We start from the raw sequence: 20,743 nt of genomic DNA on the forward strand, positions 1-20,743 counted from the left end.
TTTCTAGGATATTTTCAAATATCGATAGTAAATCGATTAACGCTTCATAAAATTTGATGATAATAAAATTGTGTTATCAGCAGTGTAAATTCGATATAACCTGTATCGATGAGTGTTTAGAATACAGAGTATAGAGAAATGAATAACAATGAATTTACCATTTATTAGAAATTTTTCAAACTTAGCACATAAGATTTTAATTAATCATTGTCAATATAAAGAGAAAAGCAGATTATTGTTATGTAATAATATTAAAGTACATTTAATAAGAAGATCAAAATCAACTAATCCAACTCTCTATGAAATCAGACAAAAAGCTAAAAAACCTATTAGTTTATATGGATATTTTTTGCTTGTGAGTAATACAATAATTATATTTTTTTTATTATAATTCACAAAGAATTAATTACTCATAATATAATCGATTTAAGGTTGTGCCAGTTTCAACATTTTTTCTTGGTACATGGCAATTACAAAGACGTCAATGGAAGTTAAAGTTAATAGAAGATTTACAAACTCGAATAAATGCTGCACCTATTGATTTAATAGAGAAGTAATTATCATATAGATATAAATATATAATAACCATGATAAATCAAAGATAAATTTTTTTTATCAAAAATTGATCAATAAGTATATGAGAATATAACATTAATTTTATAGCGTTGATCGACTGGATTCTTTGGAATATTGTACTGTAAAAGCAAAGGGTAAATTTTTACATGAAAAGGAATTTCTTATTGGACCTAGATCTGTAATTTATCATAATGTAGCAACTGATACAGGAAATCTATTTGCTAGAAGAAATACTAATGGATGGAATGTTATTACACCATTTAAGGTAGAAAATCAAGAGTATGTATATCTAAATCTATGAAAGATATTTAAGTATATAGTTTTATATAAACCACTTTCTATATATGTTTGACTGTTCTAGCCTAACAATCTTAGTAAATCGTGGTTGGATACCTGACAAAGCAAAAAATTTACCACGTAGTAAAATTGAAGAAACTATTGAAATCAATGGTATTGTAAGAAAAGAAGAATCCAGACCACCTTTTAATCCTTCAAATAAACCTAAATATGGATTATGGTACTACAGGTAAACACTAAAAATTACATTTTTTATCATAGAAAAACTATCATGTACTAATATAAGGAAATTCTGATTTTTAGAGACATAACAAGTATGGCCAAGATGGCTGATACTTCACCTATATTTATTGATCTATGGTCCAAAAATGATCCTCCTGAAGGTCCACTTAGTTGTCAAACGAAAATTACATTACGAAATGAACATTTTTCTTATATGGTTACTTGGTATACACTCTCTTTATGTACTGCAACCATCTGGTACAAAATTTTTATAAAGAAGCTACCACTACATTAGCACAAATTTAAAGGTATTAATAATGAAAACTTTGTACATTATACATATACAATAAATGCAATGCATGTACAATTCTTTGCCATGAATACTTATCACAATTTAATGATACTCCTTCTATTTTATAGAATGCACTATTAAGCAGATCTCTTCGCGTCTTCATTTTGTATGATAATAATGATAAATAGATGGTATATCGATTTTTAATCGAAGAAATAAAGTGTAACATTGTGACTCAATTAAGTAAGTTGATATATGTATATATTCTTTTGTATTATAACTTGTATAGTTTAGATATAATCCATTTGTTCATTAAAAAATATTTCTTATCATCTTATTTCTAATAAGATATTTAATAAAATAAACGAATGTCTAACTTATAATCATAGATTTCTTTATTTTATAACGCAACAAGTGAGTACTCCATTTATAGGAGAATATTAATTGCTCCCAGAAACATTATTTCCCGTATTATAACAACAATAACAGCGATAATAGCGATCATTATCAGCAAAATTGCTAACGATGATCGTAGTATATAGTACATTAACGAATGAGCATAGAAAATATCTTTATACAAATATGAAAATATACAATATACAAATTACATCAATAGTGTGTACATTCTTTTATGTAATATTATAATAAAATAGAGCGATATATCATTAATAATGAAACGACGATGAACGCAGAACCCACTTGTAAACACGTCGATGTAATTGGATAAAAGGAACACCTTTATACCCCATTTATCGTTATCTAAATTTATGAAACTCTGCGGCTGCATAGCAGACCTTGTGAGAGATATGATTACTGATATAATGGAAAAGGCATCAAACTTAACGTTGTCGTGCCAGTGGTAATGAAACACACGGGCATATTAATCGTACCGAACATGCGGTTGTTTCGAACGAAAACCTTTCGTTTTATTGTCGCAATTGATTATACCAACGTTAATTTAAATATCGATATAATAAGCATATATAATTCTCTCGTGCAAGATACACAATTCATAAAATAAATTTGCCTACGTATCCAGATATACGACACAATAATCATAATAATTTCTTATTATTACGGAATACAACGCAAGATCAATATTTGAGTAAATTTGATTGCGTTTATTTTCTATTATACCTTATCGTTCACGTAGATTTTATTCATATGTATATATAATACACGTGAATCTCAAACAAATTCACGAATATCACCTCTTCTTTTTTCTATTTTTTTTTTTCTTTTCCACAATGCAGAAGTCAGAAAGTTAAGAAAATTTCTATTCTATCCAACAGTCCACCTCGTTGTACAGATGTTATCGATGAAGGACTGATTCTTACCCCTATTCCAATCGTTCTTCAAAAAGAAGTTACACTTACTAGAAAGGAAGTATATGCCTAATAAAGTTCTCATAAAAATCTGCTAAGATGATATTCCTTTAGACCGTTCGATTGAAACTATCCTTCGAAGCACGTAATAACGACTACCGTTCTTTCTGCAGATCTTTCACGATCCTATTTTACTACTAGCTAAGAACCGTTTTACCAGGCCAAGTGCGTGTAACATCTACAAGGAATAGGAGAGTGTTAAAGGTGTATCGAAGTCCTCGGTTTACTCGTTGAGAATGCAGGTGCGTACAAGGGCATTGCATACAGAGTAAGGGTCGCAATTACTGCTGGGTCTTCTATCTTCGAGATAGCCCTTTTTATCCTCGGCTACGCCACGAGGTATACGAATACTGACATTGCGATTGGCTACGCCAGCACTAAAATCATGAATACTGCTGGTTTCGCATTTGCCGGTCAATCTGCGCTCGTTATCCTTTCCTCCACGTGGATCGTAGGCTTGAATATGCCTGAGGTGTTGTTTGCTGAGCTTATCGATGGCCTTCTCGATCTCCGAGATACCATTATCTTTACGCATAGGTTTCGTAGAGAAGTTCGTGTGAGCTCCGGCTCCGTTCCAATGGCCATCGACCGGTTTCGGGTCAAGAGTCACAATTACACCGTATTCTTCAGCAACGTAATGAAGAATAAATCTTGCGATCCAGAGATCATCGCCAGCGCTTATACCGTTGCATGGACCTATTTGAAATTCCCATTGGGAAGGCATCACTTCGGCATTCGTTCCAGCGATCTTAACACCAGCATAAATGCATGCTCTGTAATGAGCTTCAACGATCTCGCGACCTATGACTTTGTTTGCGCCAACACCGCAATAATATGGACCTTGGGGTCCTGGGAAACCGTTCTTAGGCCAGCCTAGAGGCTTCCCATCAAAGTCCAAAAGGGTATATTCCTGTTCGATACCGAACCAAGGTTCTTCATCCTTAACTGCTTCCATCGCCTGATTGCATTTGTAGCGTTGGTTCGATTTCGTTGGAGTTTTATCGCTTGTATAGGTATCGCAAAGGACCAGCTTGTTGTTACCACGTCGGAATGGATCGTTGTAAATCGCTATAGGGTAAAGAAATATATCGCTATTGCCTCCCTCTGCCTGGTACGTCGAGCTACCGTCGTAAGTCCACGTTGGTAGTTCTACAAGAAAATGTATCTTATTAATATCATTATCGATAGGGGAAATTTAGAGAGTTATATCAAGATAATTTTTATCTATGTAAAAAAGCTTGTAATTGTATCATCGATTGTGTACTCAATTTGTATCTTTATCACTGTTGGAATTTTATTATTATTCTTAAATTATTGACAAGGTGTTGTTGAAATTTCTTTCGATTTTAATCTTGTATATGTTGTGATACTCTTATCTTTTTTTTTTTTTTTTATATCGATTCGATCAAATAGAAAAGATTACGATCTATCGTTTTGCTACTACGCGAATTGTCCTTAACGTAAGAAAATTGAATGAAAGACTCGAACGAATGTAGCATGCACAAGTGTACGCGCTCATTGTGATTCTACAATAGTCTCGTTACGTTCACTAACTTGTGACCTCTGTCACGGTTTACAGTCAAGGACAACAAATAAAAACAAACGACCGAGTCGTGTTATCCGCATCACTTACGCGAATTTGATTAACATAAAATGTGAATTTGTTTATTTTCTTGTGATTGGAATATAAATCGATTATGTCATTCTCAAGATAATTCAATAAACTGTTCTTGATTATTACTACTTTAGTATTCATTACTATCGAACAATAGTTTCTTCGCTAATATTAATCTCTTTGCAAATTAAAAGATCTTCCTAAGGCATATAATTCAATTTTTAAAGCAATTTTGTTCAAGTTATTAAAAAAAATACATAAAATCTTTTGAAATAAATTACTCGACGATGTATATGTATTTTTATTATATCCACTAATCTTGCTGAGTTAAAAATTTATACAACGCGACGAAAGCTTCATAAATTTCCTAAAATACCAACCAGAAGGATGTTTTGGTACGAAATCCAAAGTTCGGGTTTTAGATCTTAAACCTTCGCCTGTACCATCGATCCAAATGTATCTTGCTTGAATCGCATTATCCGGTTGTGGCAGGTCGAGATACTTGTTTAGTAAGGTCTTGTCCACAGCCGCATTCGGCGAATCTTTTAGCATAGTACGCGACATTGTAGTGCTGTAATACATATAAAAGAAATATGTTAAACGTAAATCGTTACGAAGGACATCGAATATCGATGAGATCCTATCAGGTTATCGGAAATTTTCTAAGCACGTCAAAATATCTCAAGCTTCCACCGTCGAACGTTTAGGCTAACGATTTACATTCCCTATCAATCAACAATGATAAAGTATTGACGAGGAAAGAAAACGTAATCGTGCATTATTGCCGCACTTGTTTCAAGAATAGACTTTACCACCTGAATCGATCCTATTCTCCTCCTTTTTCTCGTTAAAGAGGTAATATCGAAAAGCGATAAAACAACGAAACGAAACAACTGCGTTTCTATGTTCTTTCATAAATTCATAATGTTGTTATTTTACTTCGTTATTTCAGAATATATGTAATATATTTAAAGTTAAATAAGTAATAATATTTTTACATACATATATATATATATATATATATTTAGTAACAAGATTTTATTTAAAATGATATGTTTTAATCTATTTCTTTTGATACTGATTATATTATTTCCTGGCTTGATACGTGAATCCATTATCGCTAGAATAACTAAAGTAACAAAAGATTCTAAACTTATCAAGAGTTTTAAACTTTTAATTATGTTCAAAGCAATTAGAATTCTTTGTTAACTCTTCATATTTATATAAATCTGAAGAGATTTGAAATGTTTCAGATTATTATTTAAAGTGAAGTTTCACTTTAAAAAGAGAAAAAAAATAAACAAGTGATACGATGGTGGTGCCGTCTGATGGAAATAACGTACGACTTGTTGCACGTCCATCGTCCACGACGTAAGCTCGTGCATCCACGATGATGCAGCTGGTACGGGAGACTCAGACAGACAGAGAAGAAAGAGAGAGGGAGAAGATTGAAAAAGAAAAAAAGAGAAGCTCTTTATTTATCCTTGGGCGGCACGAAAAGATAGGTGCGCCCACGTTTCATGCGTGTACCACGCGATTCGTGCGTGGAAGCACGATCTTACCACGACGATGATCGTATATATACTGATGCCATCCATTGCTTGCGATTCAAAATCAAAATTATTCCTTCAAATATTGTTGCGATTGCATCTCTTAAATTGTTTATCAAAATCATTAATAATTATATCTTTTAAAAGTAATTGTTTTCGAAATCATTCCAATACTAAATCAACTACGTAAAAAAAAAAAAAAAATATAAAAAATTTATTCCTTAAAGTGGTTTCTATTTATAATCATTATTTGATATCGTTTAAGTATCGTTCTTTTGACTGGACGTTGACAAAAATTTCCACTCCTTTTTTACGGTCTTTAATCGATACCATAAAAGAAGTTTCATGGTGTGAGAAGATGGGAGATGATCGAAAGAGAAAGAGAAAGAGAAGGAGCAATGACTCTTTCGAATACATGAAAAGGTCCACACGATGAAAATAAGGTTGTAATGTGTGTATGTGTGTGTCCGTGTACGTGAGTGGAAAATTTCGACGCTCTCTCCTGTCTCATAATGAAATAAATCGAAAAAAGAGATAGAAACATGGACAGAGAAAGAGAGAGACAATTTATAATCGTTGCAATAATCAGCAATCGCTCGAGAAACGCTTGACAAAAGCACAAATTATATAATTGCTATTAATCGTCATTAAATGTTCGTGGGTCGAATCATAATTAATTTCTCATCGAAAAAAATATTAAATGCAACTTACAATAATTAAATTCAACGATATTAGACGTCCAATTTCTTAATTGATATTTTTTATGTCCTCTATTTTTGTTTATTTACATTACCTATGTTTGTACAAATATATATATATATGCTTTTTAATTCTAATAATATAACAAGTTTTAAAAGGAAATATGCAAATCATTCCGAGAAAAAGACGACGAAGAACCGTATAGTATGAATAAAAAAAGGAAAAAAAAAATAATGAAAATTTGTATTTTCTCATTTTTTCCTCGTAATAAAGTGTTTATTAATAATTACATTACGCGCCGTTTTCATTATTCGTGTTTTTCTTCGAATTAATCGTTTTCGTATTAAGAATAAAAATAATATTATCTTGTTTTGTTCCTATCGATCTTTTAATGTGTCTCGCGTGATTGTAAAGATTGCTGCTCCAAAAAATCCAAACGAATGTTCGTTTATATGAACATATATAATTTGAACTCCTTGCACGCGATCGCGTTCTTCTCGAAACGAGTTTGGTCCTTAAAAGGAGATACGAGAGGATTGCTCCATTCTTATCATTATTACATCGTATGAGAAACGATACGAGAAATTTTCGTCATTATTAAAACATTAATAACGGCGTTAAAGAAACGGAAAAAAATCGTATAGTTAATGTCAGGAATTATTTGATAATTTTAATTTTGGGTTCAAAAGTTTGACAAGTCCAAGTCTTTTAAAGTTTCATCAAAATTGTTTTTTTTTCTCGATTATAATGATGATAATGATATTTATAATCATAACAATTACGACGACTACAATAATTTTAAAAATAACTTTGCGAGTAAGTATAGTCAGTGAATTATTTAAATGCTTTTATATGAATGTATAAATTATAATTACGACATGAACGACGACCTCGATTATTTCGATGAACAATATCGATGATTTTCGAAACAGTTCGTTGGTATTCTCGAGTTAGATTCATAAACAACTTGCACTGTATCCTTTTTGCTTCCACGTCCTCGAACGATTTTTTCTCCGAAGGAGATGATCTTTATTTTTCTTTGCATATTTTACCAACACATGTTGAAAACGTTCGAATATACATATGCATAGTATTATATATATAATAGTTTGTGTGTACATAAATAAAAAATAATTTAATTGCTCCATTGTCTGGACGTAATAAAAGGCCAATGGTGAAAATAAATTCTAAGGTTAATGCACTTTGCTTTGAACTCACGAGAATCACCAGCGAGAAGTCATTTTTTATTCTCTCTTTCTCACATGTTAGAGCTCGTTAAGTTTTTAGTTGTCTTTTTTTAGTGACGCCTCCTAGTCCTTTCTGTTTAATATAATGATGACGACATTAACGAGATTAAATGGCCCCTTATCTATAGGTATGTATGTATATACATATGTACGTATTATCCTCTTTCGTTAACTGATACTCTCATTCAAGGTTTTTAATACACAACGTGCAATAGATACCTATATACTATTAAAATATAACGATAACATATATTATAAAATATAACTAATGGAACAACAATATCGATCTCGTGTGATCGATGAGTGTAAACAAAATCCATCACCGAATTATCAAGATTCGTGAAAAGTTTCCTAACGATGTGTTTCTACGTATATATACATAAAAATTTTATAGAACGGATCTACATATCTCGTCAAATAGAATAACGACGACGCAATTTCGTTACGTTAATTGCAACGTCTATTTCGCTGTTATTATTCTTCTATTCCACAAAGAGACACCAGAGAAACGTTAATGACGCTCCTTTGTTCCTTGAACTTTACTCGCTCTCGACGATTTTAGAGGTCTCGTTGGAAATTGAAAGAAAAAGAAAAGAAAAAAGAAAGAAGAACAGAATCGACCAAATTAACCATTCGTTCTGGACAATCTTCATTAATTTCTTTGTCTGATAATACCAATAATTATAAGAAAAAACGTCAGATGTCTAGACTTGAAAATCTTTTTTCTTTCTTTTTTATTTTTTTACTAAAAGATATGAAAAGATAGCTCTACAAACGTAATATTTTTAATGACTCTTCGTCTAAATGGGCAGTTTTCTTAATAATAATCTATTAGTACGATTCTATTATAGTAACATTTATTTATAGGAAGAGAAAAATAACATACGTGGAACCTATACACATGGTATATAGGTTCTGCGCAATAAGGTCAGACGAGATCAAAGGTATAATTTACCGGTTTTTAGTTAGTACGAAGACTTATATAGAAAGTTGTATGAGAAAAGAAGAAGAGAAAATGTTCTCAAAAACGAATCGTTCGATCTGTCTTCAAGGTCTTTTAAATCAATGGCCCGATTGATCTGTGAAGAAGAAGATAGAGAAAAATCTTTATAATAAAATTTGGTTAAAAAGGAACTTATTACGAGTAAATATCCACGTTAATCTTTGTTTACTTTATTCGCAAATTGTTTAATGAGATGTGTTTGACCTTTCGTTTGATGATAACAAATAATATACCAATACTACGTTGTGACCATGAGTCGATCTCTGAAATAACTAAACACATGTTTTGCATGATAGTTTACACTTTTTCTCTTTCTCTCTCTCTCTCTCTCTCTCTCTCTCTCTCTCTCTCTCTCTCTCTCTCTCTCTCTCGTTCTCTCTCCTTTTTTCGCCTACAACGTTCTAAATTTGTATTTTATTTCGACGCATAAATGTACAAGAATATCTGACCGATTTTCAAGTTTTTCACAGTTCTCATGTATCTTATGTATTTATACCTATATGTATATGTGTATATAAGTATTACATAAAACAATAACAAATGCTTTATTTAAAATTCAATGCACCAAGGCCATCGTATTCAAGCCGGACATTCACTCGATTAACATTTAAATATATCTTATTTAAATAATAATTCTACGAAAACTTTTTGATTAATTTAACATTTGCTTGTATTCTTAAATAATATACATTTCCTTGTTGATAAAAATTATTTGTAAAAACGTACCTATTAGGTCTCAATTAATCGCACATGATGATAAAGTTCTATGGAATACTCGAAAACAATGAAATTTCTTATCTTTTACGGATAAAATACGCGCTCTTGAAATTCTACAGCGAAAATACAAAAAGTTAACCAACCTGATACACCTGCTGACGGTGATCCATTTCTGCTTTTGACCGGTTGCGACCGATCGCAGAATTATGCTACCGCAAATCTTCATGAACTTATTCGAGCTCATTTTTCTGATCGGTCGTTTGTTGTCCTTACATAGATAATCACGAGATTTTGGGTAAAGGATAAACGATCCTTGTTCGGACTTTCTTTTTTCCTCTTTTGGACTTGAGAAAGAAGAGAGAAGAGAAACGATGTGGTAAACAATAAAAAAGGAGAAAGTATTAATCGACTAAAGAAAGAAAAATCCTGTCGAGAACGGTGAGAGCAACGCACTCTCTACTGACGGTGGAAGAGAAAGAGTAGTACCTTTTATATGGGTACCCCCTCTCTTATCTTTCTCTTTCTTTCTCTTTCTCCTTTTTCGCTTGGTTCGACTTTCAGTACCATATAACATACTGTTATTATTTTGTTTTCATATAAATTTTCGAAGCTTCGACTCCCTTGTAAACAAAGCTCTTCTAGTCGATATTCTTATTCTTTCTTTTGAATCGACGTCTCTTTTCTTTTATCTATTTAGTTATCTACCTATCTGTCCTTTTACTGCTATTGTAATTATATGTACATATATATACACACACACACACATACACATATACGTATAATAAATCAAATAAAAAATTGATATCAGAATAATCATCGTTCTATCGACTTATCTTGTAAACAGATATTAGATAATAAATTTAATTCTATGGCTAAGCTAATAAATATTTATTCGTCAAAAAATTCGTCCCTCTTCGCGAACTGCCTAGTTGTTTTTAAGTGTGATTATTTTTAAATGTAACGAGACATGTTAATAAAGTCGAGAACAACCATTGATAAAAGCATCTGTTGAAATCAATGGCGTACTAATTAATCACCATTCTATGTATCCGTTCTCATTATAATTGGCTATGAGGATGAGTAAGTGAGAAATATAAAATTTAAAAATAGATTTCTTCTGTACTTTATGTAGTTAAAAGAAGATCTATATAAGTTTTTAATTCTCTCTCTCTCTCTCTTTTTCTCTTTGAAATTTTATATCATATTCATTATGTTATTTTATGACAATCGAGAATGAATTGTCAAAAGAAAAAAGAAAAGAAAAGAAAAGAAAAGAAAAGAAAAGAAAAGAAAAGAAAAGAAAAAAAAGAAAAGAAAAGAAAAGAAAAGAAGAGTCTTCAGATAAGAGTCGATAATGAAATCAGTATAAATGAAAGTCAAAAATCATTTAGAAAAGCAAACGTTACGACTGCTGCTAATGTTATCACAGAATTTATCTGAAAAATGGATAAATTGAAAAAACTCTAGTTCCAGTGGTCACAGACCGCGTAATCGATGGAATCGAGTCATCGAGTTAGAGTTAAAGTCAAAAGAGTTAAAGTTAGACTTAAAGTTAGAGTTAAAATTAGAGTAGAGTTGGAATAGAATAGAAGTTTTACTTTTTCGCAATAAGTATAATCGATATCATTCTACCATCGTGATGATTGCACAATTGGATAATAGCTACGGTTATTAACTAAGTTGATTAATAATTATTTATAGCGAGCCACTGTTTCTAAAATGATTTTTCTAATTTTATTTTATTTTCGTTTCGAATAAGGTAAAAGAGAAAAAGAAAAGAAAAGATAATTGTTATTTTTCTTTCTTTCTTTTTTCTTCGTTTCTCACTATCTCCTTGAACAAGATAAAAAGACAACGAATATCTTACTAACGTTCTCGACTCTACTTTTCTAACTTTCTCTTTTCTCAAGAATTCGGACTCCTCGATTAACCAATATCCAGTAACGCGAGCGTGTAAATTTTACCTATCGGGTATCCTCGATTAAATAATCGACGCTCCGATGAGCACGTGCTTCTTATCAATATCATTATCGATAAAATATAAGTCGATATGATATAAAGACTTTTAACATTATAACAAATCTCAGTTAAAAATTATTAGCGATATTAATAGTTATTAACTATTACGTACGATAACATTCGCTTACAGAAGTCTTACTATTACTCAATCCTTCATTATATATCTTTGACCTTCTTATCATTTCTTCAAATATAAAGAAAGAGAGAGATTAAACAAAAAAGCGATAAATAACATAAAATTCTCGAGTCAGGAAATTTGTGTTTCATAAACACATCTTTCATAGATTAAAAAGTTAGATTAAAAATAAAAATAAATAAGAGAAACTTACTATTAAAATGTAGAGTACTGTATCTTGTAGAAGAAAGAAAACAATTTTTGTCGACGAGCTTATGTGACGAGTATTTTACATATTGTAAATTTTTTACTACTATTATTATTCACTGTTATTATAATTATTCATTATTCTCGCGTGAAGCATGAAAAATATAAGAGTTGATAAAGAAACATTTAATTAGTATCGTTACACACCGGTTATTTTCCTTTCTCATTTTGACGCTTATTTCATCACGTGCATACACATACATAAGTGAAACATATTGTCTCCCTAAATTTAATTGATGTTTATTTACACGATCTCGTGTTTTTAATGAATTAAGATCTTACGATATTGTGAGTATTATTAAGAAAATTATAAATAATACGTAGGTGTAAACTAGATAAAATTTGTATATATGATTTAAATATAAAATAAATCGAAAGTTTTCTATCGATTGATTAAAGCTCGTTAATTCGATATCGAATAATAATTTCGATATGTAATTATCGAAATTACAATCATCGTTACCGTACACTATAATTACACTCATGATAAATTATTTTACGATGTATGTATGAAGGTTTCTTACATTACTGCATATAATATGATGGGAGGTTTATTCGTGCATCAAGTACAAACTTGCTAGGGTCTCGCGATAATAGAAGCAAACTGCGACACGATAAAGCGTTCTACTGACCTAGACTAGCCAAATGATACTTGCATAGACCTTCCATTTAAGAACTAAACTCCTTGAAAACAGTATATTAATCCATGGCGATCGAATCGAATTAACTTCTTTTTTCTCTTATTTTATTCAGCGAAAATCGATAAAAAGAATTGATCGAACGGTCGAAGAAAGAAATTCAAACGTACTGGATCATTGGACGTTTCAAGAAATATCCTATGTTATAAAAAATTAAAAGTTTGCATGACTAGTAAATGAAAACATCGGATCTATGTTAAATTCATTTGGAACTTTCGAAAGTTAGAAACATTAAATCGTTAAAAGGAAAATCTTAAACGAAGAAGATAAGCTTAAAGAGTTGTTAAATTAAATCAATGTTATACTTTCAAACTTTCGAACATTTTTTATCTTTTTGTCAAAATAATTCTTGATTGATAATATCGAATCTCGCAAAAATAAAAAGTCTCGTTGCTCGAAACGACGATAAAAAAAAAATGTTGATAATTTCGCAGTAATTTTCCGATAGTTTCCAAGCATTAATCTGCAAGAATACTTTTAAAATGAAGGGTCACATGCTGAGTGACATACCCTAAGAAGGAACGAAATTGAAAGGAAGCCATGAAATCAATCACGAAACGTTCATTATTCGTCCTGACGATGATCGAGGACGTTCGGCCACTTAAAGATTATTCATCTAATGGATCTATTTCTTTTGCTACATATGAGCGATTCTACGAGCTACATATTTTCAATGTCATTTTCTTGTTTGTCTGAACGTGCATTACAACAAATTTTCCGTTTTACTGACAGACAAAGAAAATTAGCTGGAACAGCTGTTGCTTTTTCTAACCATTGGCTCTTGATCAAGAATGGCGTCATAAGTGAATAAGTTAATATATTGTACTTCCTTTTATCGTGAAACGAATTGCATGTACAACTCGTTACATAACGCGCTTCGATCGAAATTTTAATCTTTATCTTGTAAATTATATACTTGAGAGATACTTAGACTTCGCCATTCACAACTTTGCATATATATTACGTATTCATTTGACTTTGAATTAAGTTTACATGATGAGTTACACCGTATAATTATAATTTTCATTCTTATCTTTCATTCACGTGTTTCGTAGTACGAAGTTACATATTTGATTGAGAAAAAGAATCCGAATGATGATAAATAATAAAAATTAACGTTGCTTAAAGTAATTATTGTTAACATATTCTTTTGTTTGGACGTTACTCTAAACTGAAATAGAAATACATGATAGCTCATTTATTTATCACACTTCGAGTAATTGAAAAACACCGATGTATAGAGATTATCACGATTCAATCGTTATCGTTCTTCGCTTGAGATTTATGCGTGTATTCCCGTATCTTCCATCCCATTTCAGATCGAAAATACCATAGAGTATAGAAGTACATTGGTAACCTAAATAGATACTCTATCTTTGGCAAGCATCATCGTATGAGATGTTATGCGAATTCACAATCGTTAATAACGATCAGATACAAGATTATTTTGATTGACGCGTTGTATTATAATTCGCTATCGTTCTCTATAAAAAAGAATAAATATCTATATTTCAAAAAGAATTTGATAGTATTAAATCACGATCGATATTCTATGATGATCGTAAACGTTCACGTATACGTATATAAAATGATAAAAATATTCGAACGAAAACATTTTTAAACAAATTTCCAAACTCGTCTTTATCTTTATCTCGTCTCTATCTTTGATCTAATTTTGATTATTTCGTACAACGCAATATTGCTGTTGTTTCGATCGATAAATTTTTGGCAGGCGTAACCTCGAAGAAGCTAACGAACGTGTAACGAGTTTCCATGCGCTTTCTACACGATCGCGTGTACATAATTTCGTACAAAAGCAAGGAATGTGAGAAGAAGTGAAGAGAAAGGAGAAGATAGAAGACAAAAGTCGACGGAAGATTTTCAGGGTCATCGGAACGCATGAAGAGCATTTTTCTGCTCACCTTAGCAAAGCTAAAAAGGCTGAGAAGAGAGTGCGATGGGACACGCAATTCCGTGCCAACTATTTCCGGCTAACATCAAGGCCTCCTCCTACTCTTCCTCCCTCTCTTCGTTTACCTTCAACCATCTTTACCACCCACCTCCAATTTTCTATCTCTCATTCTCTCTCGCCCTCTCTCTCTCTCTTAAAATCTCAACGTTCATTGCCAAGGACTCTATTCCATTTCTTCTTATGCAATCGAATGATAAATAAAAACAAAGAGGAACGCAGAGAACTCGACGATTTATATATGTAACGAGACTAATAACGATTTGCATGATTAGATAATGGGAATAAGAGATGCGATTGTAAGAGATAAAAAATTGCATTCGAAGTACTGCTAATTGTTCATTAATAAGCAAAAGAAATAAAGAGAATAGTTGTATTTATTGTTAGAGAAATACCGAGCCTTTTACTTTGATTATGCAAAATTGATATACGCAGTACGCCTTAATGTACGCAACCCGTCGTGAGCTGAGCTATATCAGCTGTTTACAATTATTCATTGTTCCTTTTAATCAAACTTGCTTCTTCTTTCTTTTTCTATCTCTCTCTCTTTCTCTCTCGGCAATGATACGATAAAAATGGAGCATTAACGAAACGATAAAAACGAATAAGATAATAATTAAATAGACGACCATCGTAATAAGTGACTTTTCTACGAAGAAACGTATCAAGTTAGCCTGTAACCCCATCGGAAATAGAAACACATACTTGCACAAGAAACGCGTGTGTTCGTCTAACGCGCTCGAATTGGTTAGTACGAACGATCGGAATTTTGCCTATAAAGCTGCCAAGTTTGCTTTACATCAATCAGACGTCGATAATACGATTCGATACTTTTTTTTTATACGTGTTTGTCTGCTTAGAATATAATAAAAATGATCTGTCGATTACTATTATATAATACGATAAAATTATAATCATTTTAATCACAATATAATCGTTATAAATATTAATGAACTGAAAACAGAAAAAAAATAAATAAAAATGATACTTCATTACGAAACAGACAACGATCAAGACGTACACGTGCAACGTATATATTGAAAGTAAGATTTACATAGAAACGGAAGCTGTTCTTCCTACGCGTCTTTCTTATAAACATCAACAAAGTCTAATCCAAACGTATCACGGCTATTGGGCGGTGCTTTCACGGACTCAAAAAAGTCGTTTGAAAAGGAATTCCATAATAAACTTGGATTGAAGAACGTGGGTGAATCGATTAAAGTGGATACAACATTTAAATTTAATTAAACTTCCTGTCAAAAGGTGGACGATGACTTCTTAATATAACGCGAGCGAAATTGACTTTAAATAATTAAAATCAATCTCGCGGAGAAGGATCCGAATGAATTTAATACTAATAAATACCTGAGTTCGATTCTACTCCTGATGTGATATGTGAGACGATGTAACGCTCGTTAACAACGAAACGAACACTTCATTTAGATGAAAACGCGAAGACGCGTGCGACGTAGTGACTTCACCGAGTACGACTGCCAGGTGACTGCCGTCGAAGTCATACATGATATGAGCGCGCATAAGAGAGTTCGAAAGAGGCGTAGTTTAGTATAGATAATGCTTTCGAAAATAGGATCGTGAGTCAAAAGTCTACCACACGTAAATTAGGTTTCTAGATGACGAGTGTGTCGACCGTAAACGAAACTATGTCGTATTATCCTTTGTACGATAGTTAAAAGAAAGAAAATCGTCATTCTGAACTCTGTACATCTTACATATGTAACATGGATCTTACGAACGAACTTTGAACGATGATTGTTATCTACTTAGTCTTATCTCGATATCATTATTAAATAAATATTTAAACTCTGCGAGTCTGTCTTCGTCATATAGTTTCTAATTTATCTAATTTAATAACGAGCTAATATGAATTTCTTTTAATATGCTTGGTCCATCCAACGAGTAATAAATGAATTAATCTTAAATGATATCAATGAAAAAACACGAGGAAGTCTATTCGCAACTTGTAACGAAGTCATTCGCGAAATATCTCGTACGATATATCGATGAACTTTCGCGCGAAAAGCACCCCGCTATGCTACACGACGTACAACGAATTATCTCGTCGTGCATCTTCCTGGCGTAATAGAGACTCTTACATTGTGCTTTGAAAAGATATATATATATATATACATAAGTGGGACAACGTTATTGATACGATCATTCCTTTTTAATAATTTCCAATTCTCTCTCTCTTTATATGTATATAATAAATGAAACATAATATATTATATAATGTATAATATATATTATATAAGATATATTACATAATATACATCTGAAATGTCTTTACGATCTTTGAAAAATAAGATAAAGAATCAAACATGTATACGAAAACTATCGAGTAATTTAATCGTAATCTCGAGTTAAGCCTTGAAAGATTTTGTCATTATTTACTAAGAACATTTTAACAAGTATTTAGAAGAACATTTATGAGGAACTTACTAAAGAAGATAAATATGTACGTACTATGAAAAGTATCCAAATGTTCTAATTTCGCATTCTAATTTCACGTGAACTCGCGATTTGCTTGAATGGTCGATCACTAGACAAATAAAAGAAGAGAACGTTCTTGCCACGCGTTAGAAAGTTTACGTCAATGTTAAATAAAATGATTCGCGGATGCTTAGTGTTAATTAGCAAGTTGTTTGAACGAATTAACGAGCGCACGAAAGACTACTGTGGTACGGAGTTTAAAGAGATCTCTTTAAAAGTGATTTTAACGTATCACTCACCGATCTACCAACACTAGAACTAACTGACGTTACTTTTGCGATAACTGAGAAGGAATTGAGAGTGTCATAGCTTCGCGAATAGTCGCGAAGTCCATACGTTCACCCTACTTTTCAAGAATTCCAAGCAAACTTTAGACTCAGTCATAAAGATCGCTCGATATCGTTTCCCTCTTTTTCTACTTTACTTGAGAATCGCTCAAACGCTTGGCTTTGTTAGAACGTTGTTTTGTTATACTACTTAACGAGAGTACTTGCGTGAAGATATAACGAGTTCATATACATCGCTTATAATCTTTGATATGAACCACTATGTATGTAATAATAACTAAGACCAATTAATTCTACGTCATACGAGTTCAATGTACATGGTACATACATAGATATATATATATATATATCCATATACGTTATTCGTTATTCGCAATCGTACATGTACGTTAAATGCTAAAACAGAGTCGAAATTTCGAGGACCGTTGAAAAATTGGAACGACCCAAGTCGTTCACACATGTATCGTATTTTCTCATTAATTACTGGGAGTGCTTAAAAGCTTTCTCTCTCTCTCTCTTTTTAGCCAAACGTACCCTACCTAGAGAGTAATTTCGCGAATTGTTGTGCCTTCAATCCAACGATGATCCCTCGAATCCTTTTGCATTATCTTATACCGGACACGCGTGATTTGACCCTAATATGATGAAAGAACAGTCGCATGTATCGATTTGACGATGCCGGACGCTTTACATCGTCATGGAGACATAGGAAAACAAATCGAATTCATTGTTAAAACTGTTTGATCCGCAGTAAGAAACGCGAGTTTGTTCTATCAAGTATAGAAAACAAAAAATTTATTCGTGTTGCGCCAGTTCAATACAATGATCTTAAAAGAAAGATCGAGAATCTAGGATCGAAGATCCATAGTTTAGAAAGTCAACTAATCGTTCGGAATAATTAATTATTAATTATCATTCATATGAATTCAATCGTAAATTTATTGATCAAGTCCTCGCGATTACTTGTAGTAAACAGGTTCTTCGATACAGAAGATATACCATTTAATTCATGTGAGATTTTAAAGCGAACGAGTAAACAGGATGCCGTGTTTGTCGATCGTGGAACTATCGCGCACGACGAAGGTGTGCGTATGACAAATATATCGTGCTGACACGTGCGTTCTCTAAACCTGTATGAATATCATACATTTTTAAATATACGCATTTCAAATGTACGCATAAAAAATCTACTAAAAAACTTTGTTATTACGTGAAGCGTACGAAGTAAATCTGTCTATGTTACAGGTGAAAGATTAATTACATACAATCATATTTTCGATGCAAAGATATTAACCGTTTCTACGGTACTTCAATTCGTTATTATTAATTCAAATATCGTATATTCTGTAGAAATTTCTTCTTCGTAGGAGAAATAAATATCTTTCTGAGAATAGGAGCATATTTGTACATCTCTTTTCATCCTCCTTGATAAAATTAATTTCTTTGCTCACTCAAACTTCTTACCCATTTTCAATGAAAGATATTTCGACGATAAGGTCGATCTCGTTATCGTAAAATCCCCTGGTCAATACAATATGCTTGTACGGTTGATTACGGACATATGTACAGGAAACGAAATGATCGTCGCAGCTATCATTACCGACGAATCGTATTATTGAGCCTACACCGTGCTAAATGAGTATAACCTATGGGACGCGTAAGTGTGCGTGAAAATTTTCGTGAAATGGACGTTGAATCCTAATAATAACAATAAAAAATCTACCGAGAGGGGATAAATATAAAAGAACATATCGTGCTAGCCTGTTAAACATTCATAAGATTCGATATTTCTATTTTTGCAATGTAGGTCGGTGCCGTCGTCTTTGTGTCGTTTCATCAGATTATTTTACAAATAACACTTGGAAATTGTCAAAGTAATCGTTAACGTTCTACAAACGAAGAATCGGAACTCTTCTTAACGACTAAGAGTCTATTGACGAGGATTCGCTTGTATTTGCATAAAATAAAGACAAGTGATCGTTATATTCACGAAAACGGTAATTATCATCGTTTAAAGTCGCGTTAAGTCGTAATACGGAAAAACGAATATTTATATCAGGTGATAAGGAATATCCATAATTTAAAGAGTTAATTGTAAGTTGACATCGATGTCATTTGTTCAATCATTGAACAGTAGATTGCTTTAATATTATGTCGTAAAAACAAGGATGACTGTTCTAAGATATTTATCTAAGTGATTGATAAGGAACACGTTAATTGACTTCATCAAAATATGAAGATTTTCAAATAGATAAGTCGAAACTAAGTGGATTTATCTTTTCACAAATGGATTAAGAGTTCTTTAAAGAGACACAAACAAAGTCATTGCCAAGTATCTGATCTACCATTATCTGAGAATCCGAAAAAAATAAAAAAAATAAAAAAAAAATAAAAAAGCTGCGGACATCCGACGGTAATGCAATACTATCGAATGATCCAGATGCAACCGATCATTTTTCCATCTAACTATTATCTAACTCGATACCTCGTATGTATATCTATATAAAAAATAAAAATTATTATACGTTCTCTACTCAAGATTGATATCTTATTGCTAAAAAAATTAGTCGTAATTTTTCCTCTATTTTATCTGTACAACCGTATAAACTTTTCTAAGCGCGAGTTCTTACACTTATTTTTCTCGTGAAACAGAACTTCGATCGGTGATCCTTTAACTTTCATCGTATTAAATAAAAAAGAAAGAGAGAGAAAGAAGGTTATCGATTCTATCGTTCGAAATCTATAAATATTATCTACGAGGATAACAACGAATAAGAAAAAAAAATATATATATATATCGCACTTCTTAATAAATTAATATAAAATAATGAAAGTAAAAAGAATGTAAAACGCACTCACTTAGAAATAAATCCACGCGTTCAGAAAGGACCGTCTTGGTTCGACTTCTTATAACGTTTGATCGATGCCACTCTACGTCTTTTACGTTCTTCCTTCTACTATCCAATGGATAGTTCTTCTTGACGAAACTAGCCAACTTGTGCCTGATAACACGATCTGCGATACTGCCGTATGAGCGCGCCCGCGATAACTTATGTAGGGGAGCGTTTCAGCGCAAGCGTCGCTCACCCCGCGCTCTTCTTCGGCTAGCCTAGCTTCCCCACCTCCGTGATGAAAACGATTATCCGGCATGATCGTTCGGTACGACGGATCGTTACCAGCCGGAAAATTCTTTTCTTTCGTGAAGCACGAACGGATCACGAAACGAGAAAGAATTTCTTGACGTCGATACCATTTTGTCGTTGTTGGTGTCGTT

General features: G+C 32.2%; 2 protein-coding genes across 4 annotated transcripts; one reads left to right on the forward strand and one right to left on the reverse strand.

Moving 5' to 3' along the window:
• The first annotated feature begins 65 nt into the window (after positions 1 to 65).
• Positions 66 to 2,735, forward strand: LOC127063778 (surfeit locus protein 1). 2 transcript variants are annotated; one of them, XM_050993959.1, is made up of 6 exons: positions 67 to 355; positions 432 to 553; positions 664 to 855; positions 938 to 1,102; positions 1,177 to 1,403; positions 1,516 to 2,735. In XM_050993959.1, the coding sequence occupies exons 1-5, from the start codon at positions 149 to 151 to the stop codon at positions 1,388 to 1,390; spliced, it is 900 nt and encodes a 299-aa protein (XP_050849916.1). In that variant the 5' UTR covers positions 67 to 148; the 3' UTR covers positions 1,391 to 1,403; positions 1,516 to 2,735. The 2 variants fall into 2 exon arrangements, with proteins under 2 accessions (XP_050849917.1, XP_050849916.1); XM_050993960.1 differs by having other exon boundaries at positions 66 to 355; positions 1,177 to 2,735.
• LOC127063775 (glutamine synthetase 2 cytoplasmic) lies at positions 1,761 to 20,494 on the reverse strand. 2 transcript variants are annotated; one of them, XM_050993954.1, is made up of 3 exons: positions 20,329 to 20,494; positions 4,768 to 4,958; positions 1,761 to 3,921 (listed from the first exon to the last, which is right to left on the reverse strand). In XM_050993954.1, exons 2-3 carry the CDS (start codon positions 4,949 to 4,951, stop codon positions 2,996 to 2,998), a joined length of 1,110 nt encoding a protein of 369 aa, XP_050849911.1. In that variant the 5' UTR covers positions 4,952 to 4,958; positions 20,329 to 20,494; the 3' UTR covers positions 1,761 to 2,995. The 2 variants fall into 2 exon arrangements, with proteins under 2 accessions (XP_050849911.1, XP_050849912.1); XM_050993955.1 differs by lacking the exon at positions 20,329 to 20,494 and adding an exon at positions 16,037 to 16,193.
• Positions 20,495 to 20,743: the final 249 nt, after the last annotated feature.

Source organism: Vespula vulgaris, chromosome 5, assembly GCF_905475345.1.
Source record: "Vespula vulgaris chromosome 5, iyVesVulg1.1, whole genome shotgun sequence".
NCBI lineage: Eukaryota > Metazoa > Arthropoda > Insecta > Hymenoptera > Vespidae > Vespula > Vespula vulgaris.

Coding starts and splice junctions, on each gene's coding strand:
- LOC127063775 (XM_050993954.1), bottom strand. CDS start 4,951: ATGTCGCGTACTATGCTAAAAGATTCGCCGAATGCGGCTGTGGACAAG. Junction 3,922..4,767: donor CGTACCAAAACATCCTTCTG/GTTGGTATTTTA, acceptor ATTTTCTTGTAG/AACTACCAACGTGGACTTAC.
- LOC127063778 (XM_050993960.1), top strand. CDS start 149: ATGAATTTACCATTTATTAGAAATTTTTCAAACTTAGCACATAAGATT. Junction 356..431: donor TATATGGATATTTTTTGCTT/GTGAGTAATACA, acceptor AATCGATTTAAG/GTTGTGCCAGTTTCAACATT. Junction 554..663: donor CCTATTGATTTAATAGAGAA/GTAATTATCATA, acceptor TTAATTTTATAG/CGTTGATCGACTGGATTCTT.